The sequence below is a fragment of the Lutjanus erythropterus genome, chromosome 9 (assembly GCF_056507025.1).
Source record: "Lutjanus erythropterus isolate fLutEry1 chromosome 9, fLutEry1.hap2, whole genome shotgun sequence".
In the NCBI taxonomy this organism is placed as follows: Eukaryota; Metazoa; Chordata; class Actinopteri; order Lutjaniformes; family Lutjanidae; genus Lutjanus; species Lutjanus erythropterus.
This window is the reverse complement of record NC_139325.1, coordinates 22921580-22944499: the sequence shown is the minus strand read 5'-3', so window position 1 is coordinate 22944499 and position 22920 is coordinate 22921580. Positions and strand designations below refer to the sequence as shown.

Here is a 22920-nt window from a genome sequence, read left to right as displayed (position 1 = left end):
CGTGGGGGGGTTTGTTGATTCGGTCAGTAGTGTGGAAGCATTTTGTCACCATCAACTTGTCATGCTGGACTCTTGCACACATCAGAGCACTGATTTGCTCTGACTTACTGACTATGAGCTGTACTCACTTACCTTCGGTCAGCTGCACTCACTTTGAAGGCTCATTGTTGCGAGCTGGGCATTAATTTTGCAGATGAATGTGAAGTGAAAATTGAATTTTAATTGAGAATATTCTTCTTTTTCCCGTGGCTTCACACGCTAGAGGAGGGTGGCTGCACGAAGATGTTAATGAATTTCTTCCTGGCTGGTGTAGTGTGTCATGAGGCTGTAACGCTTTCTCATAAATTACAGCCATTAAGGTTGTTGTTAAGAGGCTGTTAGACGACTACTCGGGCTGTAATGTGAATCATAACAGATTTTATGAGGCAAATTGCAGCGAAAGGACTCCACTAATTACATCCTCTGATCAGGAGAGTTGTACTGTTGTAAAGAAAAAAAAAGATGAAGGTGGTTCCTGTGCTAAAGATGATCCTAAACCCAGCTGACAGAGATGCTTCAGCCCTGCTCTCATTAGCTGCCTCACAAAATGGCCCTTTTTTCTTTACATTCAGACATCATGGAGTCTCATATCATTTCTATTCTCTGTGTCGTCTGAGCTCTGTGCAGACTGAATGCAACAGAATTATTCCCGTTTTGTTTTTGTTTTTTTCTTCTTCTTCTTCTTCTTCTTCTTCTTCTTCTTCTTCAAAGAGCTCACGGTTGGCTGAGAGTCGGTGCCATCTCTCTCCTCCTTGTCTCTCTGCTTTTTTTTCTTCTTCTCTTCTCTCCGCCGACTGAGCTCTAAAATCACATTTATTTGGCTTCAGTTATGCAATGGTAAGAAGCATGATAACAAGCTGGCAGGAGACATCACGTCAACTTGAGGCTCCCTATCTGTGACACTTGCTGAGTAACTGCTGCTCCTGGACTGTGAACCCCCCCGCTTCACTCCCATCAGCACCTCATTAGGTTGCCTCAATAACTTTGTGGGTCTCAGCAGGAGGATCCCACCTGAACTTTGACCTGATATCTGTCATCACAGCAAGACAAAGAACCTGCTGTCACGCTGGTGATACATAATACTTTATCTTTAATTGACTGATAATGGGTTTTTATAAGGTGTTTTCTGCTTGTGTCACCTCTTATTTGCCTTGAAAGGCATCATTAGTGCAGTGTGCATCTATCAAAGGACCTGCTTTTCCATATTGACCCACTTTATTGGTGGTGATCACAACAGGGAAGACTTGATTCACTTTGATTGTGGAATTATTCTCTTGCTTGATTATTACAAGGGATGTAATATCAAAAACTCATGGTATAGTACCAAGTAAAAGGTCCTTGATATGATATTTATCGCAAAAAAATAAATAAAATAAAAGTAGCTGCCTTAACCTGAGCATGTGCAAAAATTGGCATGAAGTGTCTTTGGCAATGAATGCTTAAAACAAAACAATGCAGCAACCACTAGCAGTCCTTTTTAAAAATAAAATATAAATAATAAAATAAAATAATTAATCCTGTAATATCATAGTCCATATTCTCACAGTCTGGTACAGTATTGAGACATTTTTTATCGTGGTATCACAATATTCAATACAGTGTTATCAATAAGGATTGCCCACTTACGCAGTGAAAGTAAAATGCAATGTTGGGCTAGTAAATTCAGTAATTATTATGATTATCAATTAACAAATTAATTTCTGCAAAAATGGCAGAAAATTCTGTTTTCAGCTAGTTTATTGTCATATTACACTGAATATGCTTAGTTATAGACCCACAAAACGAGACATTTACAGACCTTGCACTTTCTCATTATTGTCATACGTCTTATAAACATTACTGCACCAGATTAATTAATGAATCATTACAAACAACTTTGTTGTTATTTGGTAACTGGTAATAAATAAGCCAATTTGTACAGGGACAAGTAAAAATGTAATTTTGGGAGGTAGATTTCTGACCCACTTGACTGACCGGGCAAGTGGAAAAAAAAACCCATAAACATTGAACCCTGTATTCAGTGTTGTTATAGCCGTAATTATTACACTTATCAAAATGCTTTTTTCCTTTTCAAAGTCTCATAAATGTACCTCATAAACAGTGTGAATTATTATTTTCATTTTGGATTGATCTGTTGATCATTTCCTCGATTCGTCGGATAGTTGTTTAGTCTGTAAAATGTCAGAAAATGGTGAAAAATGTTCATCACTGTTTCCTGAAGCCCAAGGTGACATCCTGACATGTTTTGTTTCCACCCCAAATATATTCAATGTAGAGGAGTAAAGACACAAAAGATATTGACATTTCAGAAGCTGAAATCAGAGAATTTGGACATTAAAAAAAGACTAAAAAAATTATTTATTTAATAACTGACAGCTAATTTGACAATCAACTAATCGTTGTACCTCCACTATTAATTTCACTCAGAATAATAGAGTCCCAATTTAAATACTGAATCAAAATCTATTCAAACAACCTTCAAATTTCAATAACTGAAATCAAAATACCGGTATTTGTTTTTCTCTCCGTCCCCGCCTACTTGCAGCATCCAGTGTTTATCTGAAGAAAAAAACGACACGGTGTAGCTTACCTTATAGCACACTTGATAACTGACAGATTCTTTTTAAAGAAGAATTTGAAAATGTAAATGACAGTTGTCAGGGCATTAAACCAATGATCAAGACTCAATAGTCTAACAATGGCCTTAAGTGAAAAAAAAAGTTTGAATTGAATCGAATCGTAACTTTAAAGTCAAATTGAATTGTAGAGTTGGAGAATTGTGATAATCCTGATTTCCACTGATTGTGTATCATAATACACTCACAATATATGTAAAACTAAATGTTTTTTAGCATATCATGCAGTCCTATTTGATTATTACACCTCTCAATATATTTTTAGTCTCTCCAAAGTGTGATAAATGTACCTCAAAGACCTGCTTATAATACACCCAACCTAATAACTTCACTCAAGATAAATGATGATTAAGGAATGCAGGAATATACCAGCAGAGTCCAGTATGCACAGCCTGTTTACACTGCTGATGTGTGGTGGATGGTCTGGATGCAGATCTCCCAGTGTGTGAACCGTCATGTTCAGCACAGTTTTAATAAGGGAAATGGAGTGTTGGCAATGATTCGATTTGTGACAGTTGGGCTGCTGGAACCATTAAGGTGAACAGGCTTATTGTAATGGGCTTAGAGCGGCCCTGTCTGGCCTGTGGGTGAGCTGTTAACTTGTTCTGGACCATAACCCCCCCCCAAATCTGAATGGCAAATTGTCTGGCATCGACTGTGACATGTGGCTAAATCTAAACTTCTATCGTCAGCGCAGTGTTTAACACAATTCTGTGTGATGGATTGTAAGCACGAATCAATAGGGACAGTAAAATCCCTCAGCAGTGTAGAATACTGTGCTGATTGAAAGTTGCGTTGAATAAATACCAGCTGCATTAAAAGATAATAAAATCCAACACAAGCCTTTAATTCAGAGTCTTCCTGACATTATTGGATCCTGTTAGACTCAAATGCAGAATTGTATCTGTGTGTAATATCGAACATTGAGCTGAGCTGTATAACTCTTTTGTATTAAAACATCAGGGCTGTTGTTGTGAATGGTTTTTTCTGTCTCCGAGCTGTCTTAAAACGCTCCTTTCTTAAACAGTAAAGCTCTGATGGTCTCTTAATCTGGGCAGCCGGTATCAGAAGCCTACCAGGCTCTTGTCTCGCCCTCTGTTCCCCCTCTGCTCTGTCATTGTAATGAGGATTCCAGTGTATGTTTTGGCTAACCGGATTTGCCCCTTTGTATTTACCCTACTTTCTCCCCCATGGCCGGCTTTAGTAAGAGATGCTGAACACCCTGATGATGGAGTCAAATATATCACTCTTTGTGTGATGTTCTTCTTGGTGCCTTATACAGTGTTCTTCACCGCAGGAAGACTTCTTCAAAGACCTCATATATTCCCTATATAATCTCCTCCATGCTGCTCCTATAGCATGTACCCTGTTTATAAGGTTAAGACAGAGGACTACAGTGAATAATAATCATTTGTTATATATAGGCATGTAATCTCCTTCTGTTCAAGCCAGAACCCCTCTGGCGGCAACTAACGATTATTTTTATTATCATTCAGTCTGTTGATTAATAATTTATGCAATGAAACATCAAAAAAAAGTTTTAAAAATGCAATCAGAAGTAGAGTTGCAATGATTAGTCAAAAGAAAATGAATTGCCTACTATTTTGATAATTGATTAATTGTTTCAGTCAAGCAAAAATGTCAAACATTTCCTGGTTCCGTCTCCTTAAATGTAAAGATCTGCTGTTTTCTCTGTCATTTATGATAATAAATAAAAAGTCTTTGGGTTTTGGACTGTTGGTTGGACAAAAGAAGCTAAGCTGAAGATGTCACTTTGGGCTCTGGGAAATAGTGAGGAGCATTATTTGCAATTATTTGGCTTTTTATAGACAAAATGATTAAATGATTAATAGTGAAAACATTTCCAGAGCCCAAGGTTACAGCTTTAAATTCTGTGTCAGCAACCATCCAAAACCCAAAGATATTCAATTTAAGATGGTACAAAATCATGAATCCTGAAATTCTATAGCTACCAAATATTTTACATTTTTGCTTGCTTAATTTACTTAAATTCTTGCTAAATTGTCTTTCAATCACCTGACTAATCAATTAATTGCCAAATTGTTTGTGGTCTAAATGCATTACATGTTAAATAAAAGAAATCATCTGAAATATGTCTCAAAAACATTGAAGTTAGGATTCGGACACATAGAGCTGGTAACAATGTTAAGGCATTCATTGTATGGTAATTTTTCAGTTAAAGGGACAGTTCACCCAAAAATCAAAAGTATACATTTTTCCTCTAGCCTGTAGTGCTATTTATCCATGTAGATAGTTTTGGTGTTGCTTTTTTTTTTGTCCACCTTCCCAGGAGTGTAATGGAACTAGATGACATTCAATGCCTGTGGGCCTCAATGTGCCAAAAAATACTGATGAAAAACTGAACACCACTGTCTCCAGAAATCATGTAGGAACTACTTTCTTTCTACCGTAGAAATAAAGTAGTTCGTCATCATGTATTTTTGATTTGGGAATGAACTGTCTCTTTCAGTTTTTCCGTGAAGAACTGATGTATGATTAGTGAAGCCAAACTCTCTTGTACCAGAAAGTCACGGATAAAGCAAAAAAAACAGAATGACCCACTTCAGCCTTGTCTCTGAATGATGTGTGTGCACTGATTTACACTCCCAAGAGCTCGTTTCAAGTAACTATCTTTGACATCATGACCCTGACATCTCTCAGGTGATCACTGCTCATAAATCGCCTCCGATGCGCCCAAATGGAGAAGGGACACGGCGGCTGTAAAGCTCGCAGTGACCTCTCTGTCCCCTCAGGGCTCAGGAAGTCCTTTACCCCTTCTTACCCTCTTCTCTCCCCTCTGCTCTTACTTTACATCCTGGCTGCTCTGACCCATGTCTCCTCCCTCCCTCAGGGCGGAGGAGGGGACCAGTGGCAGTAGAAAATGGCTGCCATGACAACGGTGCCCAGCTATACCCCTTCGCTGTGGGTGAGAGTGTGTCACGCCCTCCCCCGGCTGGACCTCACCATGCAGATGAAGGACAACATCTTTGTCCCCGACAGCTGGGAGTACCAGCAGGTAACGGACACCTGCAGCAGCCGCTCACAACACACTGTAACCACCTGCTATACTGTAACTGTCCAATCAGAAGGCCTCATTACATCATAATTACAGCCCTGCCGCTCCAGCTGTAATAATACATGTACAGGTATAATATACTTAGCAGACTCAATTACTCCAAGGTAAAAATACACAGTGGATACACTTTTAGAAGTAAGGGTTCCAAAAGGGTTCTTCCTGAAGGACTGAAGTTCTACCCAGAACCATGTACTTCTGAAGAACTCTTTTTTAAAGAAAAGGTTCATCAAGAGTTCTTTGTGACACTAAGGTCCCATAAAAAAAAAAAAAAAAAAACATTTTTGGCAGAAATCCTTGAAGGATTATTTTGTCAGAATATTAGAATATGAAAGGCTTTTGGGTAGAACCCCCTGCTTGGGCTACAGGTGAAACCCTAGGCATAATAAAAGGTTCTATGTAGAACCCTTTGTGTGAGTTATTGTTTGCACCCTTAGAAGGTGGAAAGATTCTTGATAGAACCCCCAGAGAGAGTTCTGTGTGGAACCATTGCACGATAGAGGACAGATGGTTCTAAGAATAACCTTTTATGTTTGATTCAAGGGTGAACTCTCTGAAATGGTTCCAATTGGAACCTTTATAAATGATGCACCAGGGACCAAAAAAGACTCTTATGGGAACAAGTCAAAGAACCCTTTGTGGTTCTGGTTACCTCATTTATTTCTAAGAGTGTATCCAAACATATCACCCATGTTTGATAAATATCATTCCTCAGAGGCACCTCTTTGTACCTTTTTGGTTCTATATTTTCAAAAATATCTCAGAAATTATTAATGCTCTGCGAGAACCAGAGCCTTAACTAATCATTCTTGTTGTATCTGAAGCATTAAGAAGTCTAACTACAGCCCAACAACAAGTCCCCTTATATAACCTCATCACAATAAAAAACTGTTCCTTTAAGTCATTTAAACAAACAACGGTTCCCACCTCTATCATGTGATTTAACCAGTACGTTACATATAGAAAGGATAAGGTATGTCTTCCCAGGCAGACTCCCACAGTACAATATGAGTGGCAGCCTTCTATTTCACACCTTCTACGTAGAAGTTACTAAGTTGTAACCCATATTTACACACTGTTTGATTTTCTATATTGATTAATTGAGCAGTCCCTCCAGGAAGTTGCAATGTTAGGGTTGCAACAGTTAATGCAAATTCAGCCAGTCCCTTTGAATTCATACATCTCAATGAACCCACTCAGTGTTTTATGATTTACTCTTTTTTTGTTTTTGGATTTTTTAAATTCTGTCTCAGGTACTGAAAAGAACAAAAGGTTTGTCATTGTTATTGACATTTATTAATGCTTTGTGTGCTTTTATTTCATAATTTTGTGCTTGCTGTTTTGACTGAGTTTGGGCTCCAAAAAGATTTTTGCTTTTGCAGAACAGAGTGCAGTTTTATTCTCACCTTTTGATTTTTGATGAATTATGCAAAAAAAAAAAAAAAAAACTTTGCTCCTGCAATTTCATTGCAAAAATTGCCTAAAAACATTCCATCACGCATCACAATTTTGTAGAAAAGCTGCCGTGAAAGCAGGCAATTTAGGCCCCAACAATCCCCCCAAAAAGTCAGCGAAATCCTGGAGGGACGGATTGAGTGGGAGAAGGTTGGGGGACAGGAAAAAAGGAGAGGTTTAGAGAACTGAAGGAGAATAAGAGGGAAAATGTAGGTAAGAAACTGCAGCTATTTGACTGCCTTATCTGAGTTATGTTCCTACTCTCAGGTTCATCTTCTCTTCTTTTTAATTTACTTTTTTTTATACTGTTCCAATCCCAAATGTAATTCTTCTATCTGAATATACAGTAATATAATTTTAGAATTTTTCCATATTATGAAAATGAGCATTGACACAACACTATACTGAATGTATCACTTTCTTTGGCTCATATAAAGCATATTTTAAAGATAAATTTACAGGTATGTTGTACTATGATTAAGTAACTGGATGACAGGCAATTTGCTCCACATCACACTATAAACTGCACCTTAAATTCCTGAATGTAACAGCAATCTGCAGAGCTGTGACATTTGCAGTCATTTAAAACACATTTTCATGTCAATATATTGACCTAATTATCAGTGGTAAGATTGCACCAGACCCCTCCAAGAGCCCCTCAGCTCATACGTAATCTTTTTTTCATTTTTCTACCTTGCTTCAGATGCTTTAATGCTTTTTTAACTGTCACTTACACCTCTGCCTCCATGCATGCAAAGTGGAGCTATTTCACACAATTTGGTTGCAGGGAGTGCATGAGATTCAACATGATGCTCTGAGTCCTCTAGCAGGTTTCCACAGCTGCTATTGTCTGCACGCTCCTGAACTGTGCGGTTTGCTGCTGCAACATGCAATGGTTTCATCCTTCTTCTCCTCCAACAGGCTCTCTCATACAAAACGCTCCAGCTAGCAGCGTCTCACAGTGCGTGTTTGTGACTTCTCTGCGGTACAAAGACAGAGAGAGGAGGAGGGGGGGACACAAATTATCCTGCAGAACAGAAAGACAAAAGAGAGTGAAAGTGCTCCGAGAGGGAGAATGAGAGAGGGAATGAGTAATGCGAGGAGGTTGCTGAACAGAAGACCGGGCAGAGAGGAGAGAGATGAGAGTGGGAGTGAGAGAGAGTGGCAGTGAATGTATTTAAGTAGGTCACAGATTATTAATAGAGATTCAGTGGTGTGGATAGAAAGAAAGAGAGAGGGGAGAGTGGGGGGAGAGAAAGAGAGTGGGAGCGAGAGCGTGGGGAAAGAGGGATGGGTGGAGTGGGGCGATGGGGAGGGGCGTCAGCGAACAGGAGGTGAGATGGAGGGAAGGTGGAGGAATGGGGAGTGACAGACGGGCAGATGGATGAAGGATAATACTGGAGATACGTGTCGGGGCAAAATGCATTTCAGTAATGTTGACTTTATGACACTGAGCCTGATCAGAAGCAAAGTCTGATATGGCTTAGTGACATTAATATTCACTATGGTGCATGTATAGATCAGGGATTCATGGGTCAAAACCTTTGGAATAGGAATAAATGCTCAAATCACCTGAAACTGACTGTGTTCAATTCATCTCCTTGTTAATGTATGTTTGCATAGGGCTGGGGTGGTTTGCCGACGGAACTGACGTCATCATTTACAGAAAAATATTAATTTGCATAACATGCATCCACACGTGCTGCTAACGTTAAACCATGTGTCATCGAAGGGTGTTATTCAGCTGCTTTTTAATTTCTGTTTACTTTAACAGCCAGGTATGAGAGAGAAAATTGCTACGACTAACATTACAGACCCATGTTACAGTCTGTAATCAGATTACAATATGTTGTCAGCACTTATCTTACCTCCATAGTCAAATAAATCCATGCCAGAGCCTAATACTTGTCTAACCATAACCTTAAGTCAAATACTAAAAATACTGATGGGCCAGTTCAGGGACAGGGTTGACCCTTTGATTAGTGATTAAATTAACGTGTGTCCCAGCAATCCTTTTCAACCTCAGGTCCAGTATTTTTCTGATCTGGTGTCCAACAAATGGACTCTATTAAACAGGGTGGAAATTACGCAAATTTTAAAATATGCCACTATTATTTTTTTTCTAATTCACTTTATGTGTCTATTTTTCAGTTTTGATTGAATAAAATACTGAAATATTAACAAGACAAGTTTTTTGTATTTATTTTGGGTGAATTATAAGGTTTTATTAATTGAATAATAAAAGAAATATTAATTGATAAATTAAACATTGGATTAATTAATTAATCAAAAAATAACTGTTTTTTTCTCATTTAAAAAATAATCATCAGGCGCAGGCGTACTTTTGCATGTAGCGTGTATCTGTATGCTTGATTTTTCCTGCCTCTTCTCACACCTTTTTAATCACCATCTCCTGCTGCTAATGGGGGCGGGACAGTATGACAAGCTATGGAGTTTAACAGGATTAGTTGGTATTTTACTCTCTCTTTATTGCTCTTCTCTACTTGTAAAAATGGAATTAAAGTGCCATTTCTCACAGTCACTGACTCATCCTCCTCTTCCTTCTTTCAGACTCTACTGGTTTTGTCCAGTTTATCAGCCATCGCTCTCGTTATCTCCCTCCTGGTGGTTCTCTCCTTCCTCATACACTACTGCTGCTGTCACCGTGGTGACCGGAGCGAGGGATCAGAGGAGGAGGAGGAGGATGAAGATGCCAGCACGGGTCACGGTTACAGCGGGAAGAAGGGGCGGGGCATCTGCTGTGTCACGTGGGTGGCGGTGGCGGCTGTCACGCTGTGCTGGTGAGAAGGAGGATTCAGATGTCATTATCACCTACAGACAGAGCTCTGATATGTTATGGCAACACACACACAAGTTCCCTTTTAGCAGGGGTGGAAAAAGTATTAAGCTCTTTAGTTAAGTAAGAGTACCAGTGCAAATACTCAAGTACAAGTTAAAGTCCTGCCTTACAAAATACAAAATACAAAATACAACATTATGATGTATAACAATATCACAATTGAAAGAAGTGCAGTACAGTCCAATACAGTTAGTTTCCATGTTGACACATTTCCCTCCTTATATGATCAATAATGGGTTCCCAGATCTTAAGAAACTTTGGCTGGGCACTGAACACAGTATACTAAATTTCTTCAAGATATAATGAGCACTATTGATACGTTAAGTACACTTGCATGCAGGACTTTCAGTTGTAGTGTAATATTTTATTACTGTTGAATATGTTCTTAGAAGAAAGATCTGAATACTTCCTCCATCACTCATTATAAAATTGTTAAGCCTGATGCATCAATTACAATTGAGGCTAAAGCTAGTTTAGTCCAGTGGTTCCCAGCCTCACATGAGATGAGATGAGATGCAAGGAAACAAGGAAATCTGCTCGTTACAGCAGCGAAAGGGTTTAGTATAAAAACAGAAGCATCAATAAAAGAGCAAGATATTAAGCAGACAGTAAATTATGATATATAAGTAAACAAGTAAGATATAAACAAGAGAGAATACAACAATATAAACAAGAAACAGTCTGAGCAGTTAACACTTTTGCACATACTTTTGAAATTTAGATATTGCACAGTTGGTATGAAATCATATTGCATCTCAATATGTCACAGTGGAATAATGCTGTATTTGCTTATTTCTAAAAAAAAAAAAATTTTTTGTAAAATATTACTGATATTATATACTGGGTGGAGACTGAAAACATTTTGGGAAATATGCTTCACCTTCACCTATGGATACCAATTACTTTAGCTTAGCTTAGCATGAAGACTGAAAACTGTGGGAAAAAGCTAGCCTGACTCTGCTGGAAGGTAATAAAATCAGCCTACTCATTAATTGACACACCTTTGGACAGAGCCAGACAAGCCCATGTTTACAGTCTTCATGCTAAGCTAAACTAATCTGCTGTTGGCTGTAGCTTCGTATAGCTTACACAGTTTACACAATCTTCCCATCCAACTCCCTGCAACAAAGTGAGTGAGCTAATTTCCTAAAATGTCAAACTATTCCTTTATGAAACTATCTGAAACCATCTGAGAAATTTAAAGGACCAGTGTGTAGGATATCAATGTCTCATTTAAGGTAACAGAAATGCAACAATTCTTATTTTCAGGTAAGAAAATAAAACATCTTTTTTTATATTATATTCCATTTCTGCCATGTTCTGCCAGTGAATTCCTGAAAATCTTACACACTGGTCCTTTAAAGGCAACTTTTTGGTTAATTAGCCGACAATTCACATATCTGACAAGAAGCCCCAAGTAGACACTGTTTTTTTAGGTAAAATCTTAAACTGAAAATGAATCAGGAACAATAGCTGTCAGACAAATGCAGCAAAAAAGAGCAATATTTCCCTCTGACATGCAGTGGAGTTGAAGTATTAAAGAAGAGAAAATAGAAATACTCTAATAAAGTATCTGAGCAAAGTGTTGCTTAGTTACTTTACGCCTCTGCCTTTTAGGAGGAACAGCACCAAGGCTGTGAATCACACGCTGGCACCATCTCCTCCGTCATGTGCTTTTTAGTCTCTCACACAGTCACCAATGTCACTGTAGAGGAAAACAGGCCCAGATGACAGCTGACAGTCATGTTATATTGCTGTTTACTGACCACAGGCCTATGACAGCACTGTGTGTGTGTGTAGATTTCCCCAGCATTGCATGTGTGTGTAGATGATCTCAGCTCGCCCACCTACAGCACAGTCATTTACCCACCGGTGTTCCCCTCAGACCTTGTGACCACGCAGTCATGAAGTCAGTACATTGTCTCTGCTGTACATTATACAGAAATGCTGCTTGACATGTGTCCAATTCACTCTTGTAGAGCAGGAGTCAGTGAAGGGAAGCTCAGCTGCCTTTTAAATCTAAAGCTACAGGCCCAGCTGTGTGCTGTTGTAATAAAATTAGAGCTCAATTTAATGCTTCAGCAGTGCTTGTTATTATATTCCAGTCCATTCCCCACACGTGTATATGCAGTGAGACTGAATTGCTGCTATATCACAGAACATAATGTACTGGAGATCTGATTTCGGCTGTCAAAATGATGTCATCATACACAGACTGTAGGTTGATGTGGTTCATGTCTCCCCCTTATGGAGTGTAATATAATGTAATGCAGTCGTCTCCTCCGCTGATGCTCCATACAGGAGCTATTCTGTGCCAGAGCCGATGAAAAAATAATGCTGCAGTTTACCTCTTGAAAATATTTCATGTGACACCCTTTTCCTCCAGATGGTGGCCTTTGGTCACAGAAACAGTCATTTGAAATGCAGCTGCATTAGACGTCGACAGCGCTCACATTTGGCAGCTTGAAATGCAAAGCACACACAGACGCAGACACACATTCCTCCTTTTTCCCCCTGCTTTCTAATCTGGGTCACATACTTTGTGGGAGATTGGGTCATACCATTCCTCTCGGGTTTGAGGGGATTTGACGAACATCTGGCACGAGCCTTAATCTGAATATTTGAATAACAGAAAGATGTGTAAACATGTCGCTATGTTTAACATTTCGAATATTTTCCTTCCTGAAGCTTAACCGTTGAGTGCTAAGAGTCGGCTTTTTTTCCCATCATCTGTTTATTCCTTCCCCTGTGCTCCACTGTTGGTATGCTCATTGAGAGCACACATACACACACACACATCTCATCCTCTCCAGCTCGATCTCCTCATGTCACATTCATTTAAAATGTACATACACACTGAATTAAACATTACAGTTATGCCTCTGCTATCTGTTCTCCTATCCCCCTCTCACACACACATACAGTAGCTACATATACCCTCCCACAATGTTTTCATGACTCCTTTTTTTCTCCCCCTTTGCAGTGTTGCCATAGGCATCGGTTTCTATGGCAACAGCGAGGCTAATGATGGGATGTATCAGTTGACCTCGTCTCTTCTCACAGCCAATTATACGCTAGCTTCCATCGATCTGCTGGTGAGTGCTGCTCTCTGCAAGTAAACTGTCATGCAGAATATCTGCCCTGGTTGATGCTGTGTGTGTGCATGCGTGTGTGTGCGTGCACGTGGGTGCATGCGTGTGTGTGTGTGTGTGTGCGTGTGTGCGCGCGCGCGAGAGAGAGGATGTTCACATGTGGTCTGCAGAGAGAGAAATAAAATCAGATACAAACTTCTGTTTTATCGATCTCCTTGTGGTCAGACAGTGGTTTATGTGTCAGGCTGCTAAATGTCCTCCTACTGTAGAGGATAGAGGCCAGGAAAACTACAGTCAAATAGGTAATGAAATACATCTGAGTATCAGCGAATGAGAGGAAAAAAACACTTGAGTTAATTAGTCCAGCTCATGTCCATTCATGTCAAAGAAACTAACATATCAATCATTAAAATCTGAACCTCATGAAAGCAATAGCATTTGACACAGTCTGAAGAGAAAGAAGAGAAGAGAGCAGGGATGTGCGATATTATCAGCACATCATCAGTATATGCAGATAAAGGCTTTAAAATAAAAGATCTGTATATTGAAATTATGTCTGCAGTGTGGAGGTTTTTGAAGTGTCTGAAATGGACAACAGTGCTGACTGCCTCTTTCATCAGTAGGGTCAAGGCTATGAAAGAAAAGCAAAGGAAAAGAAAAAGCAAAACAAAAACAAAAAACACATATGGGTGGAGGATTGCCAGATTATCGGTCAGTACATGATAAGCCAGGGTTTTTACACACAATACAGATGCAGCAGAGCAACAGGGCTCATCAAGTAATGCCAAAAACAGCATCCACACCTTCTGAAAATAGTTTTGCGAATTCCTTTCACTAAAACAAATCTGTTCCATCTTAGCAATAAAAACATTGTATTTTATGTCTGCATCTGCCAGCAGGCTGTCACCATAAAAGTAGGAGAGACTGGATGCTGTCTGGCATTACCTGGAAAAAACAAATAGGTGCATATATTGATATCAGCACTGGCAATCAGCCAGAATCTGTTGGAAAGTACTGGTGTATCGGATACTGGCAAAAGTCCAGTATCATGCATGCATCCCTGGAAGAGAAAGAAGACAGAAAGATGCCTTGTCATGCATTCATAGAAAAATGAAGGAATGAAAATGGAAATACATCACGATACAGAAACTAGAAATGCCATTTCATCTGAACTTCAAGTAACGATACTATGATGAAAAAATTCTATCATTATGCTGGACAGAATAATCTGGGCCTTTATTGACTGATTAATTACACTTAAGAACAGAGAGTGACACAGGAATGGGTTTTCACTCCTGCCCCATCCCACTCACCCAAAAATACTCCTGCCCCGTTCCAATCCTGGAAGAATGGCTCCAGCCCCGTCCTCTTCACGTCAGCCCACGTGTCATGCTCTGGTCAGGTGGCTGTAAATAAGACACAATTAAAAAAGAAAGCAGAGCGACTAGCTTTGGTTTCAAACTGAAGAAAATATTGTTTGTTCATATTAGAACTGCAAAAACTGACCTAATGTTATTATGTTTCCCACTCCCGCACACTCCTTCCCTCTCCCGTTGATTTTTCTCTGACTTTTCTCCTGTCCCGTCCCAGTCGCATAATGAATAGTGAAAATGACTCCCATCCCTTGAAGAGTCCCATGAAAGTCCCACAGGAGTCCCACAGGAATTCTTTGTCCTACAGGATTCCCCAAAAACATGTCAGCCTCTACTGAAGAATGCTGTAAAGAGCAAATATAAGACTAAAACATTACTTACAGCAAAGCCTTACCTGTAAGAGCAACTGTGATCACATGAATTATCACATCTGGTCAGATCAGGACTGTCCCATCACAGTCGAGGATTTATCCCAGCAGATCCCAAACCAAATTTCTTTTTCCTGCCCGACCTCACAATATGTGCATCTTTTTGAGCTATAAATGAAACCATCCAAATCTATTCAAAGATTATCTCACCATTTTAACTTACGACACAAAAAACATTATTTTGATATGTGACATGCATGAACTAGCATCAATATAAAGTGTTCCAAAGTTCCCACTTCAGTTTTTAGTGTAGATCTTTTTTCTGTTTTTGCCTGTGCAAAAATGGAAAATGAAAAATTCTAATTTAATAAGGTGTCCCAATAGCTCACCTGGTTCATCAGCAGTGGCCCAGGTTCAGTTCAAACCCAGAGCCCTTTGCTGTGTCCCCCTCCCCTCTTTCCTGTCTCTATATGGCCGTTCTGTCCAATAAAGGTTAAAAAGTCCAAAAAATAATCTTAAAAAAAGAGCAAGTGTGATGAAATGGTATTACAAATTTATAAAATTAAAAAACAAACAAATGAACAAACCTTGCGTCGTCCTTGGTCTGTCCTGAAGGCGCCGACTCTGGGAACCACGTCTGCCCCATTGTTCAATTTTTTTAGAAAGACTGGAATGAAATAACAGGACGTTGGCTGAAATGAAAACCAAAACAAATGAAACTGGAAAAGAAAAGAAACTCTGTTGGTGGTAGATAAAATATATCAGAGGAATCATATAATAATAAAAGGTTTATACAATGACAATGAAGGGGTGGAGTGAAACTAAACTAAAAGTACACTCTGACTCTCAGTATATACAGTGACAGTGTTTGGTATTCTGTACATGGTTAAATAAGTCTAGTAAGTACTGTATGTCATCTTGTGTCATATTGATATAACAAGGTGGTTCACTGGATATGTATTTTTGAGCCAAAGTAAATTATGCATCCAGTATATCATTGTGTCAATGCTCATTTTCATTTATATGAAAGAATTATACAATAATATTAATGTACATTCACAGATATAAAGCAGATTATATATGGATTGTATTTTGAGATTGTAACATTATCAAATAAGACAATTTAAAAAGGAAAGGAGAATTTTTCAAAATAAAGGAAATAAAACATTTAATTGACTGATTATTGATTGGTAAAGATAAAATAAATGTAAGTCGGTAAAATAAATTATAAATAAATTGGAACATAACTCAGCAGAGTTAGATGAGGAGCACTAGTTTCTTACTTCTGTCTTCCTCCTTTGCATTAGTTACAACTAAACAATGAATGGATATATGCAGACAGTTATATGTTTTAATTTAAAATACAAGAATGTCTGTACAGGTATGTAATATATGTAGCAGAGCTGCAGTGATCAGTTGATTAATTATTTCGTCAGTCAAAGAAAATTAGTTGCTAACTATTTTGATAATCGATTAATCGTTTCAGTCACTTTTCAAGCAAAGAAATCGAATATGTGCTGGCTCCAGCTTTTTAAACATAAGAATTTGCTGATTTTCTCTATCATTTTTTGACAGTAAATAAAGAGTTTTCAGTTTGGGTTCTGGGAAACTGTGATAAGCATTTTTCATGATTTTTGACATTTTATAGTTTAAACGATTACGAGAATAATCAATAAAATAATCAGCAGATTCACTGATGATGAAAATAATCCTCGTTTGCTGGCCTGAAGTATATGTACAGGTATGTAATAAACAGCTAAGAATTTGAATAATAAGTTAGAAGCTTTACAAAAAAGCAGCTGCTGCATATAATAGGTTTAAAGCTTCTCTACTCTGAATTATACAGATAACAAGACAGCACAGTCATTCCAAAACATGTCTCAGAAAGCCTGAGCTCCCTTCTGTCTCTGCGCTGCAGCCGACTATTATCTTGTCTTAAACAGCTTAAGAGACCTTGAGATGTTGTATATTTAAGAGTATTTTCATGTTAGAGGAAATTGGATAAACAGCTTTTGTTCTTAATTTTGCAAGTAGGAGTAAAAGTGAAATTCACAGTTTCACTTTCAGCAGTTTGACAAATGAGACCTGAGTTTTATCTTGTGTGATAGATTAATGGGATGTGCATTAGGCAGCGAGACGACCGCCACCCTCAGTTCTCTATCTCCATCACACAGCCTCTCTAAGCCCACCATGACTTTATGAGCATCATCGTGTCTACTTTGTGGTTTCCGTCCCACTTAACTCCCCTCATTCCTCCTTCCTTCCTCCCTCTCCAGATTTCAGACACAATTGCTGGGCTGCAGCTGTCTATCTCCGGCCCCCTGACCTCCATGGAGGAGCTCTTTACTGGCAGTAAACCATTCCTAGTGTCGACGAGAAACTGCCGGAGGTTGTCTGAGAATGTGATCAACCTCCTCTCCTCCATCTCCCTGGCTCGCTCCAGCATGGACGTCGGCCTGGGGAATGACAGCAGTATCAGCGGCGCGTCCATCATACCTCTGACCCCAGTACCTCCCTCTGTGGCCCCTACTGTGGTGCCTACCAGCGGCCTAATGCCCAACCCCTTCTCACCTGGCTGGGCAGCCAACACGCTGATGGTCAACGAGGACTACAGGTGAGGCCCCGCCCCAGAGTGGCCATCAAAAGAAATTCAAAAATAGAGGGAATGTTTGGAAAGTAGATGGTTGTCCAGTCAGCGCTGATTGTAAATGCAGTTAATTGAAGCAATACATTTCTCAATGTGTGATATATTGATCAAGATGTAAGGCTAGAGATCTAACACTGCAAAATCAGTTTCTCTTCCTGAATCCAGTGATGTCACAGTGATGTCACTGGATGAAAGGAAGAACTACAGACTGTTTCGACAAAAACTGGATTCTTAGTCTCTGCCTCTGGGCACCCGGGGGGTGGTAGATAGGTATTTTTGTGACCTCTTGCCAGGTTTTGGCCAATAAATAGCAATAGGCTAGGATGGTGACACATGGCAACATGGGCGTGGGCGTCAGAAGCCGTGCACGCAATGCATCCTGGTACATACAGGCACTGCTGGCATTGCTCAGTGAGCAGGAGAACTCATCTCTCTTGGTGAATATTGAGGAATTTATTGTTTACTACTACTGACTGGACATCCACATGAATTTCTCCTTTAATCTGGATCAAATACACATTGGAAATAGATTTATTTTTTGGATGATTGTTAGTTAATGCTAGTAAGTAGGGCCTGGATCAGTCCTAATTTGCATTTTAGGGGTATTCATCTAAGATAAGATAAGATATTCCTTTAATAGTCCCAAATTCGGAGTGTAAAAGCAGCAATTTCAACACAATTTGAGCTTTTTACTTGTTTATCAACATATCTACACTTGAAAATATTCAGAATCACAATCAGGCTTAATCCCAAGTAGGTCTACACATAGAATTTGCCTTGGTGTTTTGGTGCATAACAATAAACAGAATAAGTAAAAAAAACAAGTCAAGTCAAGAAGCATAAATAGAAATGATGATGAAATATGAAAAATGTTAGAAAGGTATGTGAAATATGTTATTTAAATGAAATACCTGTACCGTTGCATGAAACATCCGCGTAACCTCATTTTTTGGTTCATGCTTAGAATCATAAATGGACCACGACGTTGTGTTTACTGTCACACGAACAGCAGTAAACATTGGCAGTGATAATCAGTTTTCTGATAAATAAGAGAAAAGCTGTTTATGTTCTTTTACTGCCTACAGTTTGACCTCTGATAGTGTTTCTCATAAATCTGTCTGTGCCTCCTGGTACTTGTGCAAGAAGTATCACTCATAAGCAGGACCACAGTTTCCAATAAAATAGATGACGTAACTTTGTTCTAATCATTTCTGATAATGAAACAACCTGAACTCTTACAAAACTCAGTGTCCGCTAAAAAAGATCTGTAAGGTTTCTAATCCGGCAGTTTAACAACATGGCCATAAACACATTATAGGTTTACTTTCAACAGCTTGTTCAGCAGAAGCAGAGGGCCAATTGAAATACAGTCGATACTTGAGTACATTTTCTGAGTTATTTTCCCCCTCCCCCACTTAATCCATCATCCATACGTAAATGCTTTTCACTTTATGAGAGATAATAATTAACTAAATGCAAATATATACTGTACTTATCCCAGACTCCCTACATTTAAACACAGATATCTGTACTTTCTACACCTTACATTTTCAAAACAGACTTGTTACTTTAGATTTAATGCATTTGACTGATTTTAATCTAAATAGAGGGGACAATAACACGAAGAAAAGACGATTCCTTGGTGTTTCCATCAGTGCATGTCATTGACGACAGGTGTAACAAGACGAAAATGGCGTAAAAAAAACGAAACAGTAAAGGAGTAACGGTGAGGTTCAGTTAGCTTTGCGCAGAAACAGCGGGTAGAAATGTCATTTTGAGTTATACTTCTTACTTTTATACATTTCAGAGTCTGTGCTTTTTCACTTTTACTTAGTAAAGAAGTTGAGGTAGTGCTTCTACTTTTACCAGTCTTTTTTTTTTTTACACAAGTATTTGTACTTCTACTTGAAGAAGTGTAAAGAATGTGTGAACTTCTGTCACCTCTGCACTTCAGTGGTTGCAGTCTCACAAATATCAACATGTGCAGACTGTTTATCAACACCCCGTCCCTGCTCCAAGAGGCTGAGGAAACTTTCCCAACCAAACTTCCATAAGTGTTGCATGTTTATTAAGATGCCTGTGTTTGTTGAGGAAATGCAGTGGGAAAATACTCTTACACATAATGACTTGATGGGATGCTTTTATATCCCATATTCCATAATGAACGCTTTAATATTCTGTTACTGATAAATAATTGCCTTGGTAATAACAATACAAAAGTTCTGCTTCCCATAAACAAACCACACACAGCAAACAAAGATGTAATTCATCCCTGCTCTTAAACAGCTGGAGGTTAAGTAAGGTTCAGCCTCGCCCAGCTTCACCGCTTCCCTCCTACACTGGAGTCTTGTCTCTGCCTGATCTTAAAGCCTTTCAAACTGGCTGCAGACACATACTGAGTTATTGTCTCTTATTTTTTTTGGCAGTTTAATAGAGATACAGCAGATCAGCCACGCTATCAGAATCCTAATCACCTTAAAACACTTCTCAGCAGTTTTAACTCTGGGAACAGTGAGAAAAAATATTGTGTTTTAATCCCAGATCAGGTGGAAAAGTCTGATGAAAGGAACGCTGAATATTTAACACGCTGCCAAAAATATATTGGCTAAGACGAAGAATCAAAACACTGAAAAAAGGAGGCTAGAAAGTAGACATTTTAGCTCAAATCTACAGTGTACCAACCAAGTTCAGAGTCAAAACTAAGAAATAAACAAACAAACAAACAAATAAAGAAAGAGAGCTATCTTGTCAGGCCTCTAAAACAATTTATATTATATAAACAAAAACAAAATAAAACAATTTGAGAAGGAAAACATATTATTTGTTCAATTCATGTCCACACTAAACCCAAACATTGTGCTGACGGGTCATGAGAAGGAATTGCCTCATTTTAAGGTGACACAAGATAAAAAGTCTGGGAAGCATTTTGTTATTGTAGACACTGATAGGTGAATTTACAGTAGGTGAGTCACATGAACTCGCTATTGCCACCACTTTGAACAACTTCATACTTGACTGAAAGCCATTTAGTCTCATCCCATCTCTTACCGAGAGATCTTTAATGGGACATTATACTAAATCCCTCCCTGATAAAATCACTACTAAAGCCTTTCATGTGCTGGTTTGCAAAGGTAGAATAAGCAGGATTTTGTCAGTTGCTTTTTGTAAACATAGCAGAAAATCAGCTGATTGTTGAGTCTCATTTCCAGGATGCGAATGCCAACACTTTGGGTTGGTAAAGCGAGAAAATATGATGGTATGGGTGGAGGGTGAGTTTCTGCAGACACTGACGCACACTTCTGGTGGCTTGTGGGTGATGATTGAGGGGGACTGTTTTTGTATGAGTCAATTAATTGTTTTTTGGGAAAATCCTGCATAGTTTCCTGTTAATAGGGGTTACCAAATTTAGTCCGACCATTCTCATGGGCACAAACTGAATTGGAGAAGGGAGAATCTGAAAATGTCTTTCTAGTAACACTATCAATGAGGCAAAAACCATTTTACAGCAGATGCTTCTGTCACTCTGCTGAATAGAAGAGCAACTGAAGGTTCAAAGTTCAAATTATAAATCCATAAAAACATCTAAATTAAAATGCTCCCAAACCAACACAACTCCCAATTAACTAACTCTGATTACCTACCATAAAATAAATCCATAGATTAAAAACTATGACATAAATTGTGGAATTAAATTAAAATTAAAGTTCCTTCTCCCAGATTTCCAGCTACTCTGTCGTATTCCCTGTGGGACAAACCGGCATAATATATAGGCTTTCTGCAGATCCTTAAAATCCAGTAATTTAAATTTTAGGCCTTTTGGTGTCTTAATATGATTCTGACAGGTCTTAAAAATTGATTGGATTATGAAAAGTTGCATTAACCTCATGCTCTAACCACTACAAAATGAAACCAACATGGAACCGATGACCACAACTACTACATAAATTGTCTTAAAAAGGTCTTAAAAAATCTTAAATTTAACTTGTTGGTATCTGCAGAAACCCTGAATATAGCAGTTGTATGATGATAATGACAAACAATCCCATATTTTGTACTTGGTTCATCATTTTTGTGCAGAACAACCAACAGTTGTTTAAGTGTCGGAGCCATTTTTAATTATAGTGTGATAGAAAAAAAAGTGGAATAAAGTTGAAAAGCTGTGAAAAAACTTGTAAGAGGAGCTTGAGTTAAGATCTTTTTGGTCACACTACTTGTCCTAAAGTAAAGAATAAGACATACTCAACCTTTATAATAGTTTTTAAATATAATGACATTTGCTATTTATGTGTTTTTCTTTGTTTTAGGTGGCTGTCATACGTGTTGTTGCTGTTGCTTGACCTCATAGTGTGTCTGTTCATTCTGCTGGGACTGGCCAAGCAGGCCCGCTGGCTGCTCATCCTGTGAGTACACACACACACACACACACACACATACACACTTATATCTTTTGACATAAACCACACAACAGTGGATTGATGGTCAGGGTGTCCTCTTGGCTGAAGAGTTTGTGCTGTTCCCCCACAGGATGACCGTGCTGGCCTGGCTGGCTCTCTTCCTGAGCTGGGGCTCCCTGGGTTTGGAGACGGCCACTGTAGTGGTGAGTAGAACCAGAACTGCTCTGCTGAGCGGGGCCAAGGCTACAGGGAGAGAGAGAGAGGAATAGGAAGTGAATGGGACTGTCATGGAGGGACTGGCTGGCAGCTGAGGGAAGAGAGAGCTATAGGAGGCCGACCCCTGATGGCTGGCCAAAGCCTTGTGTGTGCGTTAGTGTGTGTGTTTGTGTGCGATTTCTGTGCCCATTGTGCTAAACCGTGAAAAGACCTGCCTCCTAGGGAACGCTGCAGTCATGGCAGAGGACCAAAAAGGCAGAAAAATGGGGCAGAGATTAAAGATTCAATGTGCGTGTGCACAGGCGCGTTTGTGAACAAAGTGTGTTTGTGCATTAAAGTGCGTGTTTTTCATGTAAGTGTGTTTGTGAGTGTGTGGGCGTTTGGCTCTGAGAAGTAAAGATAGAAGATGAAGAGAAGTGCTTTCAGCGAGAGTGAGGAGGGGAGAGGAAGAGTGGGAGAGAGTGCATCTCAAGATCAGTTTGAGAGGGAGAGAGAGAGAGAGCTAAAGTGAGTGAGAGGGAGTAAACCATCAGCTCGCCGTCAGCAGTGTAAGGCCTGTAGCTGTTACTGTACCTCGGCCCCTCGGGGCTTTAGTCTGAGTATGCAGGGAGGTGGAAGTGTGAGTGTAATCCTGTGAAAGTAAAATTCACTAACATGCTGCTGGACAATGTTCAGCCTAAAGTCCAGCTGTGCTTTCAACGCCTGAACACGATGACACCACAGTGGGCTGTGTCTAACACGCAGAG

The 22920-nt window shown here is 39.2% G+C and overlaps 1 protein-coding gene across 4 annotated transcripts in view; it reads left to right on the top strand.

The window, feature by feature from the left end:
* The window catches only part of ttyh1 (tweety family member 1), a 37442-nt gene that overhangs the window by 1294 nt on the left and 13228 nt on the right, over positions 1-22920 (top strand). For all 4 annotated transcript variants that reach the window (XM_084726650.1, XM_084726651.1, XM_084726648.1 and 1 more), the window contains 6 exons: positions 5548-5712; positions 9796-10025; positions 13068-13179; positions 17194-17531; positions 21869-21964; positions 22089-22161. In XM_084726650.1, the coding sequence (XP_084582776.1) occupies positions 5578-5712; positions 9796-10025; positions 13068-13179; positions 17194-17531; positions 21869-21964; positions 22089-22161 (984 nt within the window). In that variant the 5' untranslated portion in view covers positions 5548-5577. The remainder of the gene's footprint in view (positions 1-5547; positions 5713-9795; positions 10026-13067; positions 13180-17193; positions 17532-21868; positions 21965-22088; positions 22162-22920) is intronic.